General features: G+C 41.0%; 1 protein-coding gene across 2 annotated transcripts; it reads right to left on the reverse strand.

The window, feature by feature from the left end:
- Nucleotides 1–666: 666 nt before the first annotated feature.
- HSF2BP (heat shock transcription factor 2 binding protein) lies at nucleotides 667–27,670 on the reverse strand. 2 transcript variants are annotated; one of them, XM_077342830.1, is made up of 8 exons: nucleotides 27,312–27,670; nucleotides 24,504–24,654; nucleotides 21,170–21,273; nucleotides 20,152–20,295; nucleotides 17,197–17,335; nucleotides 14,343–14,460; nucleotides 7,359–7,462; nucleotides 667–1,382 (listed from the first exon to the last, which is right to left on the reverse strand). In XM_077342830.1, the coding sequence occupies exons 1-8, from the start codon at nucleotides 27,552–27,554 to the stop codon at nucleotides 1,174–1,176; spliced, it is 1,212 nt and encodes a 403-aa protein (XP_077198945.1). In that variant the 5' UTR covers nucleotides 27,555–27,670; the 3' UTR covers nucleotides 667–1,173. The 2 variants fall into 2 exon arrangements, with proteins under 2 accessions (XP_077198945.1, XP_077198944.1); XM_077342829.1 differs by having other exon boundaries at nucleotides 668–1,382; nucleotides 20,146–20,295; nucleotides 27,312–27,663.
- Between the last annotated feature and the right edge of the window lie 2 nt (nucleotides 27,671–27,672).

Consider the following 27,672-nt stretch of genomic DNA (forward strand, 5'->3'; position numbering starts at 1 on the left):
AGTAAAGCGGTACCCATGATCCTGTGAGAAGGTAAGGGCATTTCTATATGAGATCAGTATGCAATATGGTACTCCTTAGCAGGCTAGTAAAAATAGCCAGCACAGGGTCTCATTATGCAATCCCGTTTTTGGAATGTTCAATAGGTTTCTCTGGGTTGTGAGACTAAATGTAGTTTCCATAGCTCTGGCTTTCCACGTGGCCTTCAAGCTGTATGCAGTGGCTTTGCAAGGTCTTAATGGCTCCTACCCATCAGTGAGCCTCTTCAACATTTATCACTCATGTCAATAGAATTCAAATTCCCTGGTTGGCCACTAGAGACTGGAGGGCAGCATTTTCACATGGCTCTAACATTGTTGGGTTTGCAGCCCAAAAAGGTGGAGCGTTCTCTGTGTAAAGCTATTTAACGTGAGCAGATGGGTGTAGGGGGTAAAACTAGTTGGAAGGAACCTAAATCTAGTCCAATCTACTGCACAATGCAGGAACTCACAACTACCTGCCCACCCACAGTGACCCCAATTTTATGCCCAAGTAGGACTCTTATCCAGTGAGTGAGAATGGGAAGATATTACTGACAGAGCCCCGAAACCCATTGTTTGTGGCATCTGTCTTCCCTGTCTATTCTATATCTATATATAACATGCCTTCTAAAAGTTTGATTGAAAATATTTACAAAATTGTTTAGGTGCATCTCCTTTTATTGGATGTACATAACACTTTTCTGTTGCCCCAAAATAGAAAAAATTCAATGTACTTCTCAATCAGATATCATTGGGATAGGAGGAAAGCTGAAGTGGTGACGCAATGACTTCAAAGAAGAAGTACTTGATTTTATCTAACACAAATTGTTGATACGGAGTAATAGAAACTGAATAGAACTACTAGAATTCTTTATTATTAATTTCTTTGACTGTCTTTGGGGAAAGTGTAACACCAGTCTTTGCCTAACATTAATAGGTGGACCGTTATGTGGTTACCCGAGAAAACCTGATACATGCCACTTACAGCTATGATTAGTTTCTCTTACAGGAGAATACTGGCTAGGTGAACATGGAAGGACTAGAGTTTTTCAAATGCATATTATTTATCAATGTTAAAATAAACATTTTACAAACTACAAAACTGGGGGGGGTGGAGAACTGAAAATTCAAATGACAATGTTATAGCACTCACTTCTATATTTCACATTCTAATACTTTAATGTCCTCAAGAAGTTCTCGGGCTAGCACTTGAAGGTCTCCATTACGACACTTAGATAGCATAAGAATACGTGACAGTGGCATAGTGTCACGTATCTCGGCAGCTGACTTCGCTAAAACCTCTGGTTCCAAGATCACAGACTGGAGAAGCCGTAGGACATGAAGACATACCTCAGGATCTGGATCTAGAAGTGATGGGGGAAAAAGTCTAGCTAAGCAGATTTCTAAAATATCATCCCATATGAAATGTTCTGAGGCTGTCTTTCATCACAATCATTTTGTCCTCTTGCTTTGTATTTCAAATGTAATTATCTCATAAATGCTTATTTTAGTCATATCACTGATTTTTGCATTATTACTGACTGGTTCTCAAACAATGTACAGTATTCTGGAATAAAATTGAGTTACCACCTAGTAGATCACTAAAGCAGAATTATTTTGTTTTTTAAAGCCATTTAGTGTCTTAGTAGGTGTTTTTTATACATTTATACCCCACCTTTCTCACCAATGGGGACTCAAAGTGGCTTACATAATTCTCCTCTCTTCTGTTTTGTCCCAACAGCCTTGCAAGGTAGGTTAGGCTGGGAGAATGCGAATGGTCCAAAATCACTCAGTGAGCTTCCATAGCAAATGTGGGGATTTAAACCCTGGGTCTCTTAACTATTATACTACACTAATAGCTAGACATTTTGAGGTAGAAAACATAGAGAAACATGACTACAATGTCATGTTAGGAAATTGTCACAATACCCCTAAAGTATAGCCACTTACCCCTTACATGTTCTTTTTCTTATAATCCCCCCCCAAAAAAGTGGAGTACCAAGCATTACTGCCAAGACAAGTCTTACCCATCCTGTAGTGATGCATTTGATTTTTCCTACCTAAATGCATAACTTTACATTTTTTCATTTTTTTCATTTTAGCTCAGTTTTCCAGCCTGTCAAGATCATCCTGTATCCATTGTCCTCTGGTGTGTTTGCTAACCCTCCCAGTTTAGTATCATCTGCAAATTTAATAAGCATCACCTCTATTCCTTGAAAAGCATCTTTAAAGATTATTTCCTTAAAATTTGTGTAAGTTTGATAGTTTTCAAACATCTTTATTAGTTGTTTCAAATGGAAAAAGTTGCTTTATAAAAGAACAGAACAGGTATGAGTTATTCAATATGCAAACCAAGGGAATGACTGTTCAAATCTTCCATCTCATGTGGAAGTGTGTCTTCAGGCTGTGGGTGTTTTGAGTACAGTGAAACGTGTTAACAATAGCCACAAACCACACACCATTTTGTGGGACATTGTTTATCCCCAAATACAGAGAAATTTGGTTTGGAATAAAAATATATTCCACAAATCAAATTGTGAAAATTTTCCCCCAAGCATGGAAGTGGTATTAAGGCTGTACATATAGCAAACAGAGACTGTTTCCGCACTAGCAATATTGTTCAGATTTGCATTTTTAAAGGGTTGACTTTTTTGTCCATTTCTGCACTAAAATTTGTTTCTTCAGGCGCAGTCCCATATTGCCCCCTCACTTGCCCCGCAGTAAAGGAATCCCCAGGAAACCGGAGTTCATCTTTTCAAGTGGGGTCTAATTCAGGGCTGCCCAATGCGAAAATGTGTACAATTGGGGTTTTCCCCACATCTGTCTTTTTAAGTCATTTGAGAACACCCCTTTCCTCATTGCCATCCTCCCTCCCCCTCGGTCTAAAAAAACTGTCTTTAAAAAAGGGGGGATCGCATTACAATGCTGTTTCTAATTTTTTTAAAAAAGCAGTCTTGCATAGCAGTGTTATAAAGTTATAACTCCGGAGTTTTGAAAAATTACATTGAGGACACGGGGGGGGGGAGGCAATCAAGGGAGAAGAAAGGTGGGATTAAGGGACACAATGAAAACAAAGATGCAAGAACGCACCATTTTGCAAAAAAAAATTTTTTGAAAAGGGGAAGGGACCAAAGCATGATGGGAGGCTGCCTCCATCAGACTCAGTGCAGAAAGCATGTCACAAATTTCATCCTGGGAAATATGGCAAGGAAAGCCCAAATACAGAAATTCCAGTGCAAGCTTGCAGCATTCAAAGGAAATCCAAAGTGAAGCTAAAACAAGGTATGTCTCCTAATGTGGCAATGATCAGAGTTTGAATGTAGTGGTGCAGCTTAAGGTAGTGTGCATGCATACAAAAGCTTATACCCAAAATTAAAACTTTGTCTTAAATTTGCCACTGGACTCCAGCTTTTTTTCTGTTGCTTCAGACCACCACGCCACCCACCTGAATCCATATAGCAGACAATGCATAATTAACAAAGTGGGTGTTATGGCTAAGTAAGCATGCATAGAACCTGGCCTTACTTTCTACTTCTCAGTACTGAGAGCTGATTTTAAATGCATTTTGTGAATAGTCCTACCATTAGTCAAGGGTTACTCCAATGACTTCTTGTACAATAAAAGATTTCTGGATGATTATAGCAGGAGTTCTGCAATACTGTGAAGTACCATGTGTTTCTAGTACTCTCAAGGGAATTTCCTACCACGGAGTATCAGGGAACATAAAATGGTATCATATCCTCCCAGAGGACTGGTACAGAAACAGCTGCAGTGATTTTTTATAAGTCTGTTAATCATTTCATGAACATATCCTGGATGCTTTTATGTGCTATTGGTCTGGAACAGCATGTGTTACTTAATTACTAAAAAATGCTGATAAGATTTTAACAACATATTGAAAATCCAACTTAACTTCACTGACAGTCAGCACTGTACTGTTTTGATGTTGCCAGCATTCAACCATTAACAAAAGTAGTTGATAAGGCAAACGGGTATTGCAGTCGCATGTGTCACCGGCAGTATAGTCTCAGATGAACTATTCTCTGTAATGAGGCTTAAGTAATTGCATTACATCAATGCTGAACTGTTAATCTATAATAGGCTCTGGAAGTGTGATGTGAATTCAATTGGCACGTGCATGTAACATTCTTAGGTCATCAAGTGCAGGAGCAAAATCTATTACTCTGACAAATAATGGGTACCAAGTTCAAACCTGACTAATTTACTAGCTTTTCCAAATCACCCCCACTAGCACAAAAACATGCGACCATCACGTCATGCTGACAGTGACTGAGTTTTATTATGATGGCAACAGACATAAGCCTGCAGTCTTATGCACTTTACCCAAGAGAATCGTATCGAATTCAGTAGGGCTTGCTTCCAAGTAAGCATAGCTAGGCTGCAACTGAGACTGTGGTCACAGGGAGTAAAGCACAGCAGAGATCTTTGTATTGCTAACTTTAACGTCATGGGATGGCTTCAGTGAAAGAATTAATTATGACAGAGCTGAGCTAGGGAACTAATGCATCTCCTCTGTGATGAGGCAGCAGTTCAGCAGCTTGGTGGGTGCTGATTCAAAAAGGGAGTTTTGGTGATAGAGGGTGGGAAGAAGGTGTGTTTTTCTTTTTTTAAAAAGCAGACTGAAGACTAATGTCTTGAAAGGTTTGTGCTTTCTACTCTTTCCATTCCCAATATTATTTCAAAGCATGAGTCCTCAGAATGAGGACAGAACAGCTGTTTCAAAAACTGTTATGTATTCTTCTCCAGAGACAGAATACACATAAAACAGGGGCAGTGCTGATATGACAGAATTGAAATCCATTAAAAGTGAACATATTTGTGGCGACCTGGGCCTCATTGCTGTACACAGGGTGAGATCTCCCTATACGAAGGTTCCCACTTCTGAGTAGGGAAATTTCTGGAAATTAGGGGGTGAAGCCTGGGGAGAGTGTGGCTTTTGGAGGGCAGGCACCTCATCAGTGTATAATGCCACAGAGCCCACCCTACATGCATTTTCACCACAGAGCCAAAGACCGCTGAGTTCTGAGATCTCCAGGCACTAACTAGAGGCTGGCAACCCCACCCCATGGTCATGAGGAATACCACATATTGTATCAGATCCAGGCAGATGGAAACGTTTCATATACCTGCTAATGACAGATGATTTCATCAATGGGAAATGTTAAATCTGTTCCGGGGACAGTAGTCTCCAGTATGCCCCATTTGAGGGTTTCAGATATTTTCCTAAGGGCTGATGAAGGCAGGGAATGTTTTGCTGCTAGTTAGGGTGAACGTCCAGTAAAAGGAAGGAGAAAGTAGAATTGACAAAAAAACACTGTCTTTTATTCCATGAAGTCCATCTTAGAAAGAAGCCACTCAATAGTCTTAACTTGGAAGTAGGCCTCTCTCAGTAGTCAAGTTCCTAATGCGTAGCTGTTTTCAGTTGCCAACCAAGTTATTAATTGTACATGTCCAAAGTTACATTCCACATTAATGTTCCCTTCCACATAACAGGTTAGCTCCTACTGTGGGCATGTGGCAAGCCTAAGCCTTCCTGTTTGTCAAAGGACTGAAAGGCACTCTAATTTGTGCTTCCCTTTTAAAAGCAAAGTCTACATAGATACTGGGTGATTTTTAAGTTCTGTACTTAAAAAGTTGTTAATATATGCTTTATTACAAGTTTTACTGAATGTTGATTTTAGTAATGTTGCCTACTGTAAACAGGCTAGAAATTTAATAAACACATTATACTCTAATCTATAAATGGTTACCTTCCAAAATATGCACATCCAAAATTGGATTTAGATTTTATTTTTTGCCTTTAGAATAGATAACTTTTCAGAATGATCTTGTAACTAGTTTCAAAGCCCCTTTATAAAAAGGGGTTTTGAAAGGGGTGAAGGCGCGTGAGTCCAGCAGGGAGGGAACCCCCAGCAGCCGCGCTTCGCGCGACTGCTGGGGGTTCCCTCGGGCAGCGGTCTGACGCTGCGAGAGGCGCTTTGCGCCTCTCGCCGCGTCAGTCTGGGAGCAACTGCGAGCCGCGCTGCGCGCGGCTCGCAGTTGCTCAGGCTGGGAATCGGAGGGACCAATCGGCAGGCGCGAAGCGCCTGCCGATTGATCCCTCCGATTGTCTGTCGTGAGGAAGGGTCCAACCCGGACCCTTCCTCATCACGGACAAAGCCCACCTCTAGGGGGCTTAACGAATTATTTAGTCCGTGGCACCACGGGCTGTTTAAAGATGTTTGTTCTCAAGAGATGCCAAGACATTTATGATTTGGAAAAATTGTTCCCATGCCTGTCCTCGACTTTTTTGGCCCTGGCCCTGGCCCTGACCTGGTGGAATGAATTCCCGGGTGAGCTGCGGGCTCTGCAGGAGCATCTGGCATTCTGCAGGGCCTGCAAAACAGTTCTTCTGCCAGGTCTGTGGTTAAGACCAGGGTAGTGAGGAAGATTGCCCCTCCCCGGTCAGCCAGCAGCTAGTTTCATGATCTAACCCCTCTTTCCATCCCTCCAGAGATGGAGGTAAGGTGGGGAATGGGGAGTTTTTTTTGAATTCTTACTGACATATTGTTTGGGTTTTATTGTATTGTCCATTTTAATGGGGTTTTACTGGGGTTTTTATTGGACGTCTGTAACCCACCACGAACTAGGGGGCTCCCAGGCTATGCAGCTGCTGCTGGACCCAGCACAACTCATGAGTTGCACTACTGCTACTGGCATGCCCAAGGCTTCCTGGCTGCATGGCCACTGCCATGGGCCCAGCAGAACTCCTGGGCTGCACCACTGCCATACCCAGCAAGGTCCCCTGGCTGTGCCACTGCGGCTGAATCATTCCCTCCACCATATACTTAAAAAAACCCTCAGGTTTTTCTATAAATCTGGAGAGTGCTCCAAGTTTGCTGAAAAATTCGTTTAGCCTCTATGTGGCCCCAATCCAGAAATTTAGCTTTCTGTATATGGGAGCCATAAGTGGCTATTAGAATATAAGATGTACACATAAAATTCAGAAATTTCAATGTCAAATGCAAACTTTCCCAAACTAGGTAGATCTCTCCTGACTGATAAGTTCTTTCACAAGCCCTTTTCACAAGCCTGCCCCATTCACTCCCTTGTAAAATCCATCTTCCCATTCTCACTTCCTCTCATTCTTCTCCTTTCCAAAACACAGCCTTTTCTTGCAAATGAAATGGATATAGCACCTGGTGATTTAAAGTATGGTAATGTGGTTAAAATGTCTTTCCCCCTATAGTACATTAAGATAGATGAGAATTTTGGATGTTTATTCCCATTTATTATGTAGCCAAGTCATGATTTGGTCCTGCATCCTTTAAAGACCTTACCATTCAGGAGCCACCAGAGTAATGGAAAGAACCCAGGATTTTCACTGATGTACTTCAAGCCTTTCACGTTGATACTTACATTGTATAACGACATCATCATCAACCTGGAATTTAAAAAATGTTGAAAGGGTCATGGTACAATGTAGTTTTGTATCACACTACATAGTCTCTGTCCAGCTACAAACAATGCATTTTGACATCATTTCTACCATTGGGGACTACATTAATATATCCGTATATGTTCCTTTTTATTAATTTTAAGCTACAGATGCACATTATTGTACTTGTGTAATCAGTAAACCCCCCCCCCCCCGGGGCTGACATCATCCCCCTGGGCTAACATTGCCTGCCAATATTACACAACTGGGAACAGAAGTGCTAGATGTGGAAGGTTTAGTTAAAGTTGGGAATGGTTGCCGCCGTGATGCAGCGTTGGCTAGATGGTCAGTTGTGCCAGATGTTGGGAAATGTATTTTGTATTTTGATGGTATTTTGTATTTTTAACTGTATGTTTTATTGTGAACTACCCCAAGCCGGTACATAAGCCCACAATGATGATGATGATGATGCAGGGGCAGAAAAGGGAAAGCAGTTTAGTGCCACAGACTTCATGAGGATGGTCTTAAGTAAACACACAACACTTTCAGTGATATCCTCTTAACTGGGAGTCCCCAGTGGACAGCCTATCATCCTTATTAAGCTACTTGTCCTGACAAACAGAAAAGAGCACTTTAAAAAATTAGCCTGGGGAGGCTTAATTTAAAATCCTGTCATAAAAGTACAAATCCCTAGACCATTTTATTAAGTAATTCATTCTGTTTATACCTCTGTTTATACCTTTGGTTAATTTTTAGGGGTGGGGTTAAATTAAAAAAAAAAAGCCTCTCTGAATATATCTTATTGAAATTGATCAAAACGTTCATTCTGAATGTTCACTATTCATACTGAGAGCATATAAAGGTGTAAATGTAGCATCAATGAAATCAGTAAAAAGACTGTGGTGATTCCTACAATATATACACCATAAAAGGAACTGCTACCAACATAGGAACAGTAGTGTTACTAAATTTTGGGAATTAAAACTTCCTCTTCCCCAATCACTGGTCTTGATTCTGGATAGTAAACACAGTGTTTTATCCTGATATAAAAGAATCTAATCCTGAGTTCACAAACTAACAAAGAACATGAACAATTCAGCCTGCTTTCATATACATTTCAGAGAGGTCCTAGAATATTTATTCCAATCACAAAAAGTTACCCCAAGCACCATTATGTTTACAGTGACCTTACTCTTGTCAAAGTACTTGTTAGTGTTTACATAGCACTTTGAAAATATACACACTGGATAAGTGCTATGCTCAGTCAGCTATTTTCAAAAGCCTTCAGAGCTGTGTTTCATAATCAATTACTCTGCTAGTTTGTACACTAAGAAAACTAAAGGGCTTTCTTTGTGCACACAAACCCAGGTCCTGCCTCCCCCACTGCTGTTCTCTAGTCCGAAGGCTGCCCTGAATTTTAGTCATATCACTGAGGCTGGGATCCACTCTAGGGAGGCCTACTGCCAGCCTGGAAAAAGACTTTGACTTGTTTTCAATAGGCTTAAAATACTTGGATCTTTTGAACACACACTATGTCTTAACACAATAAATGTGTCTTCAGTTGATGCTCCTCCTCCTTAACTAGCAGAATAAGAACTTTCTTCATATTTTTATCCTTTGTCAGGACTGGGTCCTGCTGTTCTCCAAGACTCTTATCTCTGTGGACAGTGTCTCTTAAGCTGGATTTAGGCTGAAGGTCAATTTCTCATTGAAGAAGACATGGGAACACCTGAAAATTGGACTTCATTGCCAAGTCCCTAGGGATGGAGCTGGCCTGGAAAGATATACAGCCCCTTAATCTTCTTTTGAAGCCTTCAATTTCTTTTTATACTAAGAGAGAGCTGCCAGCATGTGACAAATACGACAGAAAACAGTCTGAGAAAAGAAGATGTAGGAGGCTGCCTCGAAGATTCCATGAAGGGCCATTTCAGCACAATTAATCATTCTGATCACTACAGCTCCCAGTTGACTGCCTATTCTATTGAAACAACTACCTTGGGTAGCTGAAGACTGACAATTTCATTCTCAACCAAGGAGTAAAATCCTATGGAAATAAATGAAAGTGCAAAGAACAGGAATAGCATTTTAAAGAAAGACTGTCTAGTGTCTCTCTGTGTACCCTACGTACTCTGGAGAACAGGTTTTGTCCTGAGCCCACAACAGAATCTTCATCTGATCACCCCTACTCCATAGGGCTGCCAAGTGTGGGTGGGAAGTACCTGGAGAAGGCATGGCTTGGGGAGGGGCGGGACTTCATCAGGGTATAGTACCATAGAGTCCACCCTCCAAAATAGCTGTTTTCTCCAGGGGAACTGATCTCTGTCACCTGGTGATCACTTGTTAAAGCAGTAGACCTCCAGACTCCATCTGGAGGTTGGCCACCTTAATCCTCCTCTCCGGCCTCTGCATCTTTTGAATATTTGCCCACGAGGCTCTGGGCAGTCTTTCTGGTATGAAAGGTTTAAAACTAGAAGGAAAGTTAGGGTGGCACTCATATTTTTCATCTCTTTGACAGCCTCTTTCTGTGGCACTGGTCGTGGTGAGACTCTGGTGTCTTGCCACATTTTTCTTGAATGCAACACCATTTCTACCCTATTCTAGCAGAGAGAAAAAGGGAGCAAGAAGGATATATGGTAGGGGTAGAGTGACTCACAACTTTCAGATTGGTGTCACCTTCTATCCTCAACAGGAAGAAGCCACTTTGGTTGATGTCCTTGTGAGGATAGTCAGGTTTCCAAAAAACAAAACAACAGACATCCCTCCAGGGCAACTCCCAGCTGGACCTCAGGGTTTTCCCAGTCTCTCTGTAGATCTTTCTTCTTCATACCTTGAAAAATTGCTCAGCAAATGCCTCAAGGGAGTGGGGTTGGAACCAGCTTTTAGGGTCCAAAGATCACCTGTGCAGCTGCTTCTGGCCTGAAGCTCCATTTGGCTCTTCCTCAGATCATTGGTAAGGCTTAGGGAGCTCTACATTTCCCTGGCCTTTGCTTCTTCTATCATGTTTTCCCAATTCTCTTCCTGTCTCTCAGAAAAAGATCTATTTGCCCTAACCATGGCAAGGTGCCGAGGGAAGGAAAGAGATACTGGCTCTCACAGACAGTCATAACAGGCTTGCCTTTTAAGAGACAGGAGGGCAACTGGGAAAAGCTTCACCATCACTGTCCACACCATGTTTTCTCAACAGGGGTTCCATGAAATGGTGTTTCTTGATGGCCTTGGAAGAATTTCGCCGATTAAGTGGGAGTTAATTATTTTTAATATGTATTTTATAATTTGTAAAAAGTTTGCTGGGTGATATGACTATACATGGTTATGTCAACCCGCCTCTCACTTCACAAAATGGCCAATGATGGGCCTGAAGGGGGTTTAAAGGGGAGGGGCTCCAATAATAAAAATCCTTACGGAGGATTGTCACACATGGTAACTGGAGTCCAGAGAGGTCAGTGCTCTCATTTTGACTTAACTGTGTTGGAGGGTGGCAAGGAGAGATGGGGCAGCAGATGCCTGCCCCAGCCCTGTTCCCAACCCAGCAGAGTAGGTTGCTGGGCCATTTCTGGTGTTTGGGGGGGGGGCAGAGGGAGGTGACAGAGTGTGATGTCACAACCAGTGAGAGTGTCTGGGGTCCCTGCCAGCCCCATACCTGGATCTTGCTCTGAGCGGGCCCAGATATCTGAATACCATCAGCAGTGTGCCTGGCTTGCTAGGGAAAAATCTGAGATGAAGCGAATATGTGGTAAATTTTAACAAATAGATGTATAGATTTTATATGTATTTTATATTTGAATTTATTTCACGAAACTACGGTAAGTTACCCCAAGACTTTTCTGGAGAGCGGCAGCTTAAAAGCTTAATTAATTAATATTGTCACTTCTGGCGACACATGACTTCTGGGGGTATGGTAGGGAGGTATGGCCTGCTGACCTCATTTCCAGGGTTTCTCAAAGCCTAAAGAATGTTTCAGGAGTTTTTCAACAGTTAAAGGATTGAGAAAGGCTGGTCCAGACATTCTAATTCATTCATGCCTACCCAATTATTTCTTCCATTTTACCCCAATTCACAATGTTCTCCTGCCTTCAGAGAGAGAACATAAAAAATTCATCCAATGAAAAGTACCACTGGATTTGGTCTTACAGTTTATTTACCAACAGAATTGCCCTAACCAATTTTAAATGAGGCAGAAAGACTAGATTGTTGTCTGTGCTTTTCTTTCAACTGTTTGTTCTGAAAAGAAACGAGGAGCTGGTTATGGTTAATTCAGAAGTGTGGGAAAATATTGAAAAGGTACATTTTTAGAGTTTAAACATTCTGCTAAGGTGTCAAAAGGGCAAAAGTCAAATCTGAAATAGACTGCACACAACCATGCAGGCACACAGCCTAGGAATGGCCCCCTATGGTACCTCCTCCAGTCATCAATTGCTTGTTCATTCTCTGTCCTACAAAATGGCATTCCTATTTTAAGATGTCTAATCATTTCCATTAGGTATCTAATTTTAGTTATATCTTTACACAAAATGTTCTTTTAGCCAAGAAAATACAGATTTTTGACAGCTGTTTTTTCCTGCCTGTCAATAATAGCCCAGTATTTTACAAATCCTCTGGCTCCCTCTGCTGACTATCCTTTGTAACAAACTTTCAAAATGAACAAAACACATTTTCTAGGCACCTCTGTACAAACACATAACGGACTCATACACACCTTATATCAGAAACCTAATGACCAACAAACATATCTATATGCCTTCAGCTACTATCCTAAGCATACCAAGCAATCTATTGTCTACAACTAGCCTCTATGCTACAACCACACCTGTTCCAATCCTACTGACAGAGATTCTCACCTGAGGGATCTACAACAAACGTTTTGGAACAGATTAACAATGCCAGAGGAATACCCAGGGCCTTTCCACACAAGGACCAATTTTGCTGAATGTTTTCAGTATGCAGAAACACTATATTTAATAGTGAAATTTAGTCATTCCGCATACCTTTAATTCTAGTAGAATATTGAAGTCCCAGTAGCGGTCTATGTTTCCAGTCTCGCTGAAATCGCAACAAAGGAAGCGATATTTTTCCACGCTTCTTCCCGCCCCTGTTCTGTTCCAACAGAACAGCCAATGAACTGTTGTGTTCGTGCTCCCGAAAAGCCCTTTCACTTTGAAAACTGTTTTTTAAAAACCCACACACACCAGTCGCGCACCAGAGAAAGCCGGTTACAAGGCCCCAAAGAGACGGCAATAGAATATAATAGAACAACAGTAGCCACATACAACTCTCAACTCAAGCTATTTCAATGCATCATTAAGGACTTACAAGCTCTACTGAATGTTGAGTTATTTTTCACAAGTGTGGGGCAGGGGGCTAATCTTTTCTTGCACACAGGCAGCCCCCCAACCTTAAACAAGAGAAACAGCACTTACTACAACACCCTATATTTGAAAGATATAAAAGCGTGATTACTTTTAATATATTTTTTCACTCAAGACTAGTCATCATATTGAGAGAGGGGTCGGTCCAATTTTTTGCTATATATAATTGTGGTGGACAGTTGCATGTCCTGCCCACCAGGAGTCTCAGCCAATCTCTTTCAAATGGTGGTTTAGAATGTTGAAAAGGGGCAATTGGCAGTTTAATGGCTGACCAACTGAATTGGGGGTTATTGGAATTTGGTGGGAAAAGGGAAGACTGCTGGTTAGTAAGGGCATTATGAGGGACTTTAGATATTTTGACACAGTTCCTGTCACAGACAGTTAAAAGTCTTTTTGTTCTATGTTCTGAATTTGTCAAACTAGAAACTTGCTTTGTAATGCCTTCTCAGGCCCCAGCTCCTCAGTAATGTTGTTATTGTAATACTCAGGAGGCTAGAGAAAAGGAAAACAAAGGAATAACTACACCATAAGTGTAGGGAAGAAGTTTGTCACAGATAAAATTTAAGTCCGTAGTTTCCAAGCCAGGAGATCGGGTGTCATCACAAAAAAGGGTGCCAGGAGCTGCTAACAGCATCCCTTCTGATATTGAGTTAATTAATTAGCCCTGGATAGCACTTGGAAGGGCAACCTCCAAGGAATACCAGTGGCAGATCACCTCCGAATGTGTCTTGCCTGGCAGCCAATCTTAGAAACTTCTGGCTATATTTCGCACATGGCATATGATTAAATAAATAAATAATAGACCGTAAATGCTTTCTAATATTAGATTTTCATGAGTGCAATCCTAAACACAGTTATATTGTACTAAGCCCACTGTCTTCAATGCCATTAGAAGGGTGCAACTGTTTAGGGTTGCATGGCATGTCTCCTTATGAGCATGCACATTTGAATATCTGAACTAATCATGGTAAAGAGTCTTACATTTGCTTTCTCTTTTAACATAGTGGTCCCCTCCCCCACTGATTACATCTTGATATTATATATATTACTAGAACTAGAAGATTTTATAAGCTTCATGGAAATAAAACTCTGCGGCAAAACAGCCCAAGAACAGTTAATACACCCAATTGTAATAAAATAAAGAGCTACAAGAAAAAATAGTATTACTATATCACCAATATAAACAATTGTTGTCCAATAATACAATTAGAATAAAGTATTAGTATGATAAAGGCTAATATACAGAATGTCACTTAATGCTGTACTTATGTCGCATTCTCCTAAGTCCTTAAAATGCTATACACACATACAAAATACTCTTACAACTATAAGGAAGGCCTGTATTCTTATCATTTGTAACAGAGATTAGGGAGGAGGGACTGGGGGGGAGAGGAAGTTTGAATTTGAGAAAGAATGGCTTGCTGAAACTGTGGAAGTTATAATACTTCATCACACTATATTATTATTTTAGCACTAGTACATTAGACTGCAGGATGCACTAAAACATGCACTTATCATACACTTTCAGTTTGGTGCAGCATCCCAGCTTCAGGTCTCCTAGAAGTTGCATCATTGTGTCCAACAACACTTTATTTGAATTAACCAGAAATTCACGGCCACACACTAAAGCAGCAATATCTAAAAAAAGAAAAGAAAAAAAGAACACAAAATAAAAGCATAATAACTACAAAGAGATAAACAGAGCAAGAGAATTTTGTAATCTCTATTTTAGCAGTAATACTGTAAAACTGTAGTTTTGGGTAAGACTATAGATTAGGTTTCTGGAAACAAATGACATGCTAATCTTTTGCACTGTAATTTGGTAAAGCACTTCCTATTTTTTTAATATGAACAACTAAGCAGCATTTGTTAAAATGTTTTTTAAAACCAGCTTCACACAACAGAATTGATGAACTACGGATTTAGTTAAATTTTTAAGAGTCAAGAGAATCTTTCTTCTTTACACCCTTGTCCAGCTGTCTAGTTCATACTGGATTCACATCACAGGTTGGCTAGCACTAAAATGTTATACCCATTTGCTGGTCAGATACAGAATAAAGAATGCCATTCTACTGATCAGAACAATTTATGTAACACACTGTCTGGTATGTCAATGAATATTCCAAGCAATGCTTTTTACATTTTTCTGGTAATCCTGATTAGCTGCACTAATGCAACTAATGAAGCTAGTAAAGAGTCGTCTAGGGTGATGAAAGCAGTTAACACTTCAGAGTCTGATTCCAGTAGCACCTTTAAGACCAACAAAGATTTATTCAAGGTGTGAGCTTTCGAGTGCAAGCACAAATCACTTCAGAGTCTGACATTCTGCATGTGCTTACATTTTCAGCTTCACAATTACACTTTCCCTAGCTCTTCTGAATACTTTTCCAAACTGGTATTTCTGTTATGCCTGCTCCTTCCAGGTCATTAATTTTGCCATGTAACAAAATTCTCACTCAGTATTTACACTCATCCCTATCTGTAAAGGAAAATAATTGGGGCTAAGAGTTTTACAAGAAATTGATACAGCTGCACAGTAGCTAAGTTGTTTTGATTTGATGATGCACAGAATTTTCAGGCATTACAGTGATACTGCAGAAAAAACAACATCCCTTAATTTTACTGCTGCTCTTCTGGTCAACATATATGGATATAGAAATTCATTGCCCACTTTCAGAAAGACAAGTTTTTCAACATACAGGCAATCGATATCTGATACAGAAAATTTTGGAAATTAAATAACATTCTGATGTGTTCTTTTGTCAAAATTGTTCAATATTTAATAAAGTATATATATTCAGTTCTCTCCTATGAAACAGAAATGACAGTGGTACAAAACATTCCCCCACCTCTCCGCTGGATTGTTTCATTTTGTTTTGTTTCAGAATCAAATCACGCTACTTCTACTATTGCAGCTAGTCCTCTGTTCAATTTAAGGTGATAGTTAAAGCCTAAATGGCCTGTGATTATCTGCAGGATCTCCTGTACCCTTGCCTTCCATTAGAACAACCAGAAATGCACAAAAATATTCTAAATGACTGCCTTTCAACTGTGGATTATTTCACCCTGGAGTTTTCTCATTGAGTCTGAGCATCTTTCAGAAACTTTAAGTTATATGTATTCCATTTTCCCTATGTCTATCAGGTATTGGCTTTAACTTGTAACACATGCTGCGATTCTAACAATGTTATCAGCTTGGCAGCATGCCAATAGAATCAATGCATACTAATAAAATCCCAATTTCTTCCTCTTAATTCTATTTGTGAAGAGACGAGAATGGCCCCAATGGGTGGTCAGGAGAGTGGCCAGAGCCAGGTGGTTGGGACACAATTATAATTTACTAATTATTCAAGTTCTGTTTTTAAACTGTTATTCACCTTATACCTGGAGGGACATAATTTGGAGTGTCATTTTAATTCATGCATTGCACAAGAAGAAAGTTGGCTTCAACAATGTTAGAGTCATATGACAACACACAGCATAGGACATGCCAGCTCTTAAGGGACTATGGTTATTCCATCAGACTAAAAAAATTAGAAAATGTCTTTTACATTTTGCCTGGTCAAATTCAGAGATTACAGATGCACTGAGGGTAAATACCTCTTCACAGAGAAATGTATACTGTGACATTAATTTACATAACATTAAAACCAAACTACAAAAAGTCAGGCTTAAAGAAAATAACCACATCTTCCACAGAAAAATATAACCATCCTCCCGATGTGCCAGGCATCTGACTGGCCCTCAATGGGAGACATCCCCCCCAACAGGGTGACGGCAGTCCCCCAGTGAAGGCCAATAAGAGGCTCTTCTCCATCCCCCTGCTCCTCCTCCTCCTTACCACTTCCCAGAACTTGGCATGAGGAAGATGAACTGGCAGAAGTCAAGACAAGGAGCTGGGGATGGCTATCCATTCATGCCCTGTCACACTCACTAGCCTCCTAGCTTCCAGGAGGGTGGGGAGGCCTGTCCAGGCATGCTCTGCTGAGGCCACCCTGGGAGGGTACAGAAAGCTGTCTAGGCATGCTCTGCCATGGCTACCCCACTCTCCCCAGCCTCCTGGCTACTGGGAGGGTGAGAGGAGGGACATCCAGCCATGCTCTGTCACAGCACTCCCAGCACTCCTGGCCCCTGGAAGAGCACAGGCAGCTATCCGGCACAGCTCACTGGCTGGCCCTCCCTGCTCTACAGGAGCAAAGGCAGAGGGCTGGAGAGCTCTTGCAGAGCATGGCACCCCAGCCAGCGAACCTTTGCCGATAGTAATAAATATATTTGAAAGGGAGATATTTGAAAAAGTACAGGTCAATTTATATATATTTTATCCCTCCTATCTTACAAGTAAAACATCATCTCAACATTCCAGATATGACTTACTTGTAACTATCCCTGCCAAAGCTAACACAAACTGACTTTCATCTGAATCCACATCTTGCTGTTTGATGTCATCACTAAGTGATTTCACAAAACTCTCCATTGTTTGTCCAGCAAGGCTAAAAAAATTCTCAGCTTTACTCTGAAAGTTCATTAAGAACAGTTATTTTTACAATTACAAAATGGCATGTTTTTAAACAATGAATAGATTTTTCAAAAGGTAACAGGAAAATTAATTAATTACTGATAAGTATAACATATTGTTCTCTGTACTTGTCAGGAATCATCCATTAAGACAAATGTTTTCTACTGATTAGAATTCTCCTAGTGACTTTAAAAGTATATTATCAATTCTATTATGGAAACTGAATGTATAAATGTCCTGAAATAGTCCATCAGATTCATGTTTAACCAATATTGTTCATATGAACAATATCTTCATAGGAAGATGAATAACAGACACACTTTGTGTTTTAATCATCTGCATGGTGAATTGTACCTCAGAGAAAGAAAAAGTATGCTGATTAGTAAAGACATACCACATTAACATTATCTGAGCAAGAACCACATCGTTACTAGATTTGTATACTGAACCAAACATTGAAAAGCTGTTTCCCATCTATTTATCAACTTACTAATTTCAGTTCCTTTCATCAGCTCAATAATTTTTTTGTATGCAAATAATTTATTTTAAAAATTAAACACAAGAAAAAGATGTGTCTTAAAATCATGAGATACAACTACAGGCTAACTCTGATGTTGTTTTTGCTAATGTATATTCTTTAAAACTTGGAAGGTCTTTAAAAAATCAGTACAGGAAAACAACCTCCAGAGTAGTTTCCCCTTCGTGATACAATTTGATGACTAAAACGTATTAGCAGGGCTAACAACTTTCATCAGAGAACTATAGATTTGGGAGATCTGTCTATGTAATGAGGCTGTTAAAATCTCATTCCCTAATGAAGCTCAAAACTGCCACTGCTACACAATGCTTTTTAAAATCCACAAAATGTATGTATGTATGTATGTATGTATGTATGTATGTATGTATGTATGTATGTATGTATGTATGTATGTATGTATGTATGTATGTAAGTAAATATTTTGTTTGTATACTACCCTATCCTGGCTGGCTCAGGTTGGTTAACAACAGACTCAAAAACAATTAACAATAAAACTATTTAACAATATTAATATAAAAACCACTCTCCTCTTGTAATTTAACACTGTAAGAGCCTCTTGTGGCGCAGAGTGGTAAGGCAGCCGCCTGAAAGCTTTGCCCATGAGGTTGGGAGTTCAATCCCAGCAGCCGGCTCAAGGTTGACTCAGCCTTCCATCCTTCCGAGGTTGGTAAAATGAGTACCCAGCTTGCTGGGGGGTAAACAGTAATGACTGGGGAAGGCATTGGCAAACCACCCCGTATTGAGTCTGCCATGAAAACGCTAGAGGGCGTCACCCCAAGGGTCAGACATGACTCGGTGCTTGCACAAGGGATACCTTTACCTTTACCTTTAAGGGATGAACAGAGCTTGGATGAGTTTTCTGTCTACAAGAAGATTTTCAAGTGGGGAGGCCAGTACCCCACGGTGTCTATTACCTCGCCTCACCCATAGGCCTGGTGGAACAGCTCAATTTTGTAGGTCTTCCAGAATTGTTTAAAATTCCAGAGGGCCCTGATCTTTTCAGGCAGAGCATTCCACCAGGCTGGGGCCAGGGCCGAATAAGCCCTGGCCCTGGTTGAGGCTAGTTTTCTCTTTGGGGCTGGGGACCTTAAGCAGATTTTGATCTTAATGCTCTTTGAGAGGCATAGGGGAAGAGGCGGTCCTGAACATACAATGGCTAGGTTGACTGTCAACAGGTAGGGTGCAAACTGTCATGCCTGGCACCGATGGTAAAGGGCTCTGTGACCTTAGCCTCCATGGCTAAGGGGGCATCCAGGATCACACCCTGATTCTTGACAGCAGTTGAAGGTGGTAAATGGACCCCGTAAAGAGCTGAGAGTTGCACCATACTATCCTTGGATTGTTGGCCCAGCCACGGGACCTCTGTCTTAGCTGGATTTAACTTCAGCCAACTCCATTTGAGCCAATCCACCCCAGCCCCAGGCACTCGGCCTAAGAATGTGAGAGTGTTGACAGATGGCTGTTCATCAACAGAAACAGCTGGGTGTTATCAATGTCCCTGTTACATAAAATTGAAATTGCCTCCTGAATACAGGCAAGTCCATATACAAAGCATAAAGGCCTGTGTGGACTGGGATAAAGATTCTTGCATTTATTTTGAAGGTATCTCTTTAAACCATAAATAATTGTATGGACAAAGAATTATGCATAAGCCTTCGAAAAGAAACAATCATAAAAATATGTAGCCATAAATCAGGTATTTTAATTGAGCATAAATGAACAATGAAGGTTTAATGACTATAAAGTGTTCCTGCAGAAATATCAGGAACTGAATCCCCTCACCAAAGAGGATGTGATGTACCAGTTAAAAATCTTGGTGACTGTACATTCTATAAATGTACAACTTGTATTATAACTAGATCTATAAAGTAACTAAAACAAATGCCAATACTTCCCAAAGACGTCATTTAAGTAGGGCTGGCTCCAGAGGCAGTTAGGAAGTTAGACAGTTGCCAGGGGTCTGCTTTAACAGCACCGCATTTTCAGTTTGCCTTGAACAGTACAAGAAACTCAATTCAAACACCCTGGATCAACACATGACCAGAAATTGTGTCAATGTATCATATACTGAGAAAATTTATATGCCTCCTCTCCAGAGAACTGCTTGCATCAGCTATGTTTGCCATTGATGTCTCAGATAACTATTGTATGTGTGTTGATCCTAATCAAATTGACAAAATGTCAAGACAATTTTATGTGAATCAGTCCTAAATCATCAATCACATAAATCTCGACAACAAAGGAAGATTTATGCAGGCACAATACTTACACTTACTAGAATACTTTTAACTGCTTCTTCATTACTAGAAACACTCCACAACAATGTGCATACTGAAGCTCCCATCTCTGTACAATATTCTGCTTGCTGCAATAATTGCTGCTTAGCTTCATTCAACTGCTGCCGAACAGCTAATTTTTCCTGAAAGTAATCAACACAAAGTTCCTTACTCCTAGAAGGTATTTTATTTATATCCTGCCTTTTCTGTCACTTGAAATCCTGTTTATTCTGTTTGGCTCCTACAGACTGTAAGGCAGGTTAGTCGGAAAATGTCTAAGGCTGCAGACTTTGAGGATATAAAGCAAGTGAGGGTTCAGCTCCCCTCACATTTATTTATTACTTTTATTTGCACTGTGCTTTAGACTCTCCTGCCCTGTCCAGCTCTGTCTAATTTGGTCCCAAATTAAAAAAAACAAATATGGCAGTTAGGTTTTTCCGTTCCACAAAGTTTTAAAATCTCCAAAGACATTTTAGTTTAGAAAATAAAGAGTACTTATTTATCAAAAAACTGGCTATCTGTAAATTTCAAATAAAACATTTCAGATATTTATTGTACAACTGTGTTCTATTTAAACAAGCAGAGAATCTGTGAGAGATTTACCCCAGGGAGGTGAGGAGATAAAATTCTAGGAAATAACAGAATCATCCCTAATTATATGAAATCACTTATACCTTCCATGACCACTAGCATGTAAGCCTGATAACAATCCATTTTCTGACCATCATGGCAATTCTTATGCAGGAGGCTGAAACTCTGAAGATCTAAGTAACTCTCAAAATGAACAGTGAATGGGTTAGATCTCAAGGCCATATTCCATGACTGTACGCTCCTTCCACCAGCAGACCAGTCCCTCTTCCAGCTGAAGTACAATGAGATCTCTAAAATGCTCCCCCTGAAGGTCAGGGACATTCAGGAATAACATGAGGATGGTGGATCTACAACAGGAGGACAGAACCTTTGGACCTACCCTCAAAAGAACTACAGATTCTTACTCAGAAGGCAAACGCTATCTACCTTTCTTTCTTTCATACAATCTGCTTGGGCTGTTTCCAGGCGGGCTTTAAAGTGTTCACAATCCATTCTCAATTGTTCCAGTTCATGTTCTTTCTTTTCTACCACTGTAAAAAAGGGGGATGGCATATAGCTGAAATAATAGGAAACACAAATGGACTGAAACACAACTATTTGCCAAAGCACCATAAAATATGTTAGGTACACAATCCAGTTTTCATTTTTCACATGACAAATATACGTCCTCTCTTGTCTCTATAACAAGGTTAACTTCTCTTTTAACTTTACATCTTCCAGCCCCTTCTCTGGTAAAGAAGGGTGTGTGGGATTAAACATACAAGAAATACAGTTGGTGCAGAAATGCTCATTGCTTAGGGTCTAAAGGCCTTATATCACCACCAGATGTACAGTGTAACTTGAAACATATTCGTTTGGAATTATATCAAGAGATTTCAGTGAGACTTATTTGATAGTAAGTATGCATAGGATTGTAGAGCCTCTTGTGACGCAGAGTGGTGAGTGGCAGAAATACTGACTGAAGCTGTCTGTCCATGAGGTTGGGAGTTCGATCCCAGCAGCCAGCTCAAAGTTGACTCAGCCTTCCATCCTTCCGAAGTCGGTAAAATGAGTACCCAGCTTGCTGGGGGATAAAACGGTAATGACTGGGGAAGGCACTGGCAAACCATATTGAGTCTGCCATGAAAACGCTAGAGGGCGTCACCCCAAGGGTCAGACATGACTCAGTGCTTGCACAGGGGATACCTTTACCTTTATGCATAGGATTGTAGCATAAGGTGGAAAAGCTTCCTTACAAATGTTGTAGAGGAAACAGTCTCAAAAATTTCAAAAACCACTCTAGATGTATGCATCAAGGATATGCTTTAGGAAGGCAACAAAGATGGTGAGGGGTCCTAATACCAAGACATATTAGGAAAGGTTGGGGGAGCTTGGTTTGTTTAGCCTGGAGAGAAGACAACTGAGAGGGGATTTGATAACCATCTTCAAGTATTTAAAAGGCTGCCATATAGAGGATGGAGCAGAGTTGTTCTCTCTGGCCCAGGAGGGACGGACCAGAACCAATGGGATGAAAGTAATTCAAAAGAAATTCCGTCTAAACATCAGAAAGAAGTTCCTGACAGTTAGAGCGATTTCTCAGTGGAACAGGCTTCCTTGGGAGGTGGTGGGTTCTCTATCTTTGGAAATTTTTAAACAGAGGCTGGATAGCCATCTGACAGAGAAGCTAATTCTGTGAAGGCTTAAGGGGGTGGCAGGTTACAGTGGATGAGCGATAGGGTTTTGAGTGTCCTGCATAGTGCAGGGGGTTCGATTAGATGACCCATGAGGTCCCTTTCAACTCTATAATTCTATGATTCTAAGAAGCTCCTAGAAGCTATCAACAGTCCATCACTCTCTTCAACCCTGAGATGGAATCTGGAACTTTGGTTTATTGAAGACAGCAGTGAGGCCCTTGTTTATATTGGCAGAAAAGGCACACTGAATCTGACAGGCTGTGTTACAAAGCTCACTGGAAGACCTAGGAGATGGCAGTGACAGCAGCAAAGAAATCCTACCATTGCTGCATCTAGTTCATGTCCAGCTCAGCTCTTTAAAGCTGACCCCCAAGTCAGCTGACCACTTACCAACAATTTTGCAAAGCTTTGGAGGAAGAAAATCTCTTAAATACCTACTGATACCAATACACAAGAGATATGCAATGGTCCATGTGACATCTAGACTGGAGACTGTAACTTGCTCTATGTGGGTCTACCCCTGACTATGACCCATTGCAACTGGTACAGAATGCAGTTGAACAATTCCTAACATGACCCATATTCAATCTGTCCTCCACTGGCTGGAGACTTGTTCTTTTTAATGAAAGCTGTGGATTCAGAGAACCTGCTGCACCTATCTTTACAACAGAAGATCAATGTAACAATATTCTTATCCTGAGTTTTTTAAAAAAATTGCCAAAGACCTGGTGGATTAGGGGAGGGGAAAGCACTTCTGGGGGAACTGGGCAGGGAAGCCTGCCTTTTGGAAGCCCCGCTACCGCTGTGCTTTATCTGCAGGGATATCAACAGGGAAACTACCAAATACTTTCACCATGTGGATGACACCTGTGACAGCATTGGAATATAATATAATTACTAATTATCATCCCCATATTCCTGCAATTCAACATCTTTTATCTTTGTAACATTTTCTTCAGTATAGTAGAAAGTTTTATTGCTTTAAATAGTTCTTTCCCTGCATTGACTGCTTAGTTGCCTTCAATCATTTTTTTACTACTTGCTAATATTGTCTTCCAACTTGTTTTGTTTTATTGGCGATCTGTGTTGCCTGACTGAATTCATTAATTGTATTTTTTGATTCTGTCTTGAGCCTCAGTGAGAAAGATGGACTATAAATGAAACACATAAATAAATTTCCCTTCTTCTGAAATATCAGTTAGACCACAATTGGTTGTCAGGCAAGGTTGGAAACAGAAAGGCCAAATGATCGTCGATATTCTGTCTGAGCTTTAAATGATGACAACGTATTTCTAAAAGCAATTGTGTGTATGAATTAGGGTTCGTTGCATGCAAAACTGTATAACCACACCCCAACATGACTAAAAAAGCCAGTTTGTGAAGCAGAAATGTATGGCAGAGATACCGAAGAAGATTATGCTAAATCGTTTTTCCTGTTCGCTGCTTCTCTCCTCAAAGTCTTAGCTCAGAGGTATGCTAACCACATACCAAATCATTTTGCTTAGCACTCTGGACCAAAGCACAGGCAAAAATGTTGGGTCCAGCAGTGTGGGAGAAGGCAACTAGCATGGCTTATGTCTGTCATCACCTCCTTGATAACCAAAGTAACTAGCAAAGTCCAAGGTGAATCACTGAAATACTGGCAGTGCCATGAAGGCTTGGTTTACTACAGGCATGTATGGCAAAATAAAACCCTAATTCCCCTCTCTCCATACTATTTTATGGCACACTGACATCTTCAGAAGATGTTACACTTGGGCTAAAAAAGGTTGCCTACCCTTGTTCTTCCCATCTGTTTTCTTCCTTACAAGATTCACAGCACAAAAGGAAAAGTAATCATAGGTGGTTTGGAATAAAGAAGCAACAGTCAACAAAATGATTTTGCTTACCAATTCTACCTTGCCAAAGAAAATGTCCCTGGGGGGTAGGGGAGCTTTGAGGATTGAGTTACATGTTTGTGTGTAGAATCTAGTTTGGTGTTCAGTTCTCAAAGTTACGTTGAATAGAATAATGGTAACAACAACAGCAAAGCAGTGATGGTTCTAAGCAGTACTAACAGTGTTAATTAAGGTGTCAGCAGAACTCACATGCTTCAACCACATCCAGTTTCTGAAAGTTCTCCAAGATGTCACCTGTCAGAACTCGGGGCAAAATGTCATGCAACTGCATCACCTCAGTTGTCAGCCTCTCCAGAGCTTTCTTCTGAACTTTAACAAATTCCCCTTCAGTCTCAGTTATCTGCAACAGAAATCAAACTTATTACATTTCAAATTGTTCTTCATTCTACAAAGCAATCACTTAGCAGTTAATATTCTATTTCTGTATTTATTTTAAGATGGGAGAAAATTGGTTCAAATCCCTAATCAACCACCAAGCTTAATGGATGACCTTACTATTTTGAGTTACAAGTTTTTACAAATATATTTAATCTAAACATAATAATGTAACAATTAAAAATGACTGCACTTCCCCCATTGGGGAGAGGAAATAATTTGTTCCAACATGTTTTGCAATATCAGCAAAATTACCAGAACTGTTCCCCGTGATGCTATAAAGTACCTATATATGACTATTACAGATGGTTATCAACATGTGAATAGACTCCAGGGGTCCACAGCCTTTCCCTCCTACCTTAATGGACTTGGCCGCATGCTAGGGAACCAGCCACTTCCATTGCACCCCCTTTCCCCTCCTGAGCCTTAGTGAGCCGTCTTGTGCTTTGTCTGGGAGGAAGCATAGCCTGCACACCTACTCCCGCATTAGACTGCCTCTTGTTCTCTCCCCCCGTCCTGAATTCTGCCTGTTAACATGGGTGGTGATGTCACTTCCAATTACAGCACTTTCAGTGCATGTGGCCTGCTGATATGACTTTTGGGGTGCTGTGTTGCCTGGAAAATTGTTTCAGGGGCTCCTCCATGGTCAAAAGGTTGAAAAAGTCTGATGTAGACAGAATGATGTATGTAGGCATTTCAGGAAAGTACTGTTTAAAGGAAACAGGAATGTGAACTATGCCACTGCTCTTCATGCACTGTTTTATATATTGTATCTATTTGCATTAAGAATTATTCTGCTCTTGTTGCATTGATTTCTATTTATGCAAGGTTCAGCACCATTAGGCATATAGCTAATACTTTTTTGCTTTGTTTCAAACTTTTGTAATCCTAGTCCTATTTCATTAGTTATCATCATTTCAACCTATTGATTATTTCATCATATTGGTTGTATTGATTTTATATTCTGCCATAGTGTCTCAGTGACAAAGGGAGACTATAGAGTAAAAAAATATTTTGCATTGGGAAGCAACAACCAACCTTCCAGTAAAAAGCTCATATGGATAGTTGTTGCACACTGAGTTGACATGCACTTCTCTGTGAAAGTCCTACAGCATGTAAGAGAACTATACACGTGTTAATGGGTTGTCATAATACTGATAATATAATGGTGATTATTTCTATCACTTTATTGTACTTATTTTGTGAGACTTCTCAAGCAGATCACCAAAAGAACAGCATGTTCATTTTCTAAATACAAAAACAAAACAAAGGTCTGAAATAATGTATGGCCAATTCTTTCAAATTCACAGACCTGTACATTATTTTTAGTCAACATTGGTAACATCTTTGAATGAAAAAACTGGGGTGCACAATCCTACACATGTCTCCTTAGAAACTATCCCATGTATTAAACTGAAACTCATTTTCTAGCTAAATGTGTACAGAACTGCATTTTTCAAGAACTCTGTATTTTCATTCAATGCATGATCATTCTTCAGACATGCATTTTCAGAACAGAACTACACCCAGACTACTTTTCTTCTCAGCCATTATGGATTTGAAAAGATGATTTCACAGGTTGCTTATCCTGTGAATAAAATTTTGTGTTTTTTTGAGGATACTCAACTGTGAAATAATTGGTGCACTTAAAAATAGTTCTCAATTATATCTGAAATTGCTGATAAATTCTAATGAGGCTTTTGATTAATCAAGAGTATGAAGTAGATGTTGTAGTCCTAGTGAACATCAAATCTCTCATGACAACTTGTCAAGTGGATATATACTACAGAATCAGATGAGTTGAAACACACCTGCTGCCAACTGCAGTAAAAGCACCTAAAGTGCCCCTGGACCTCATGGCATCTAGTCCTGCTTTTCCAATTAAGAAAGCCCATTAATTTTTTTACATATTTTATCCTTTGCATTTCTCTGTGAGACTCAAGTCCACAGAGCCCATGCAGTTGTATTGGGTTGATCATCTATGATGTTCTATGCAATTCTGGAAGTTACAAGTTTATATCAGCTTTCATTGTCATGGTTTCCTCCAGCAAATCTTCAGCTATATGAAACAGTGAGCAGCGACTCACGACAGCTCCTATCCTGCCACAAATCATGTCTTTAAAATGCTACTGGACACTTGCTGTTTCCTAACACCACTGACAGACTAACAGGGCTACTCATCCTGAGCTTTCTGCAAAGGTGTCGACCTATCCAGACCACAGTCCACACCCTTTCACTTAACTACAACTCTCGCGGAGGGGGGGGGGGGGAGAACGAACGGCTCTAAATTAAATGTAGGTGCTTAGTGCGGATTCCTCTACACCGAATGGCTGGAGGTCACTCAGGAAGCGTCAGGGTTGAATGGCGACTCAGACTGGCGAAATCCTTCGGCAGGATCCCGCTGATCTGCAACGGCTTCAAGTTACCACAGGTTTTCATCCGAACCCTCTGCTTTTCCAGTCTGCCGCCCCCAGCCCCAGCGAGCAGGAGGTTCTCCATGGCGCCCACAGATCCAACCACCAGCCCATCCAGACGGCTGACCCGCCCTAGACACCCCGCCCGGGCCCCTAGTCCTGATGTCGACCGCTGCCTCAAGAGCCGGGCCGGGGGCGCTGGTGGTACCTCCGGCCCCTCCCCAGCGCTGCAGGCGCCCTCGCCGTTTCTGCGCTGCATGCTGCCCCTGGCCCGCCGCGGGGTCCGAGCGAGAGACTCTTGTCGGCCCGCCCCTCCACGTGCCACGCGCCTAGTGCTGCAGGGGAGGGGGGGGGGGGAGAGACGCTGAAGGCGGCCGCCACCGCTTGCGGGGGGGGGGGGGGAGAAACTGGCTTCTCCGCCAAGTGCCTCAAGCCGGGCTGTTGGGGGCATTCGGAGCACAGGCAACACGCGGAGCCCTCGCTGTTTGCCGGAGGTAGTCTCGCGGCTTTTCCGGCAAGGCTGATTGGCTGGCTCGAAATTCCACGCGCCCACTCCTTCTCTGGTTTTC

This window comes from Paroedura picta, chromosome 6, assembly GCF_049243985.1.
Source record: "Paroedura picta isolate Pp20150507F chromosome 6, Ppicta_v3.0, whole genome shotgun sequence".
Classification (NCBI taxonomy): Eukaryota; Metazoa; Chordata; class Lepidosauria; order Squamata; family Gekkonidae; genus Paroedura; species Paroedura picta.

Bases quoted from the DNA above. Each gene is read 5' to 3' on its own strand.
- HSF2BP (XM_077342829.1), bottom strand. From the start codon at position 27,554: ATGCCCCCAACAGCCCGGCTTGAGGCACTTGGCGGAGAAGCCAGTTTC. The intron at 17,336-20,145 runs GTAAGTATTGTG...ATGAACTTTCAG, and splicing joins TTAAAAGTATTCTAGTAAGT to AGTAAAGCTGAGAATTTTTT. The intron at 7,463-14,342 runs GTATGATAAGTG...TTTAAATTCCAG, and splicing joins TGCTGCACCAAACTGAAAGT to GTTGATGATGATGTCGTTAT.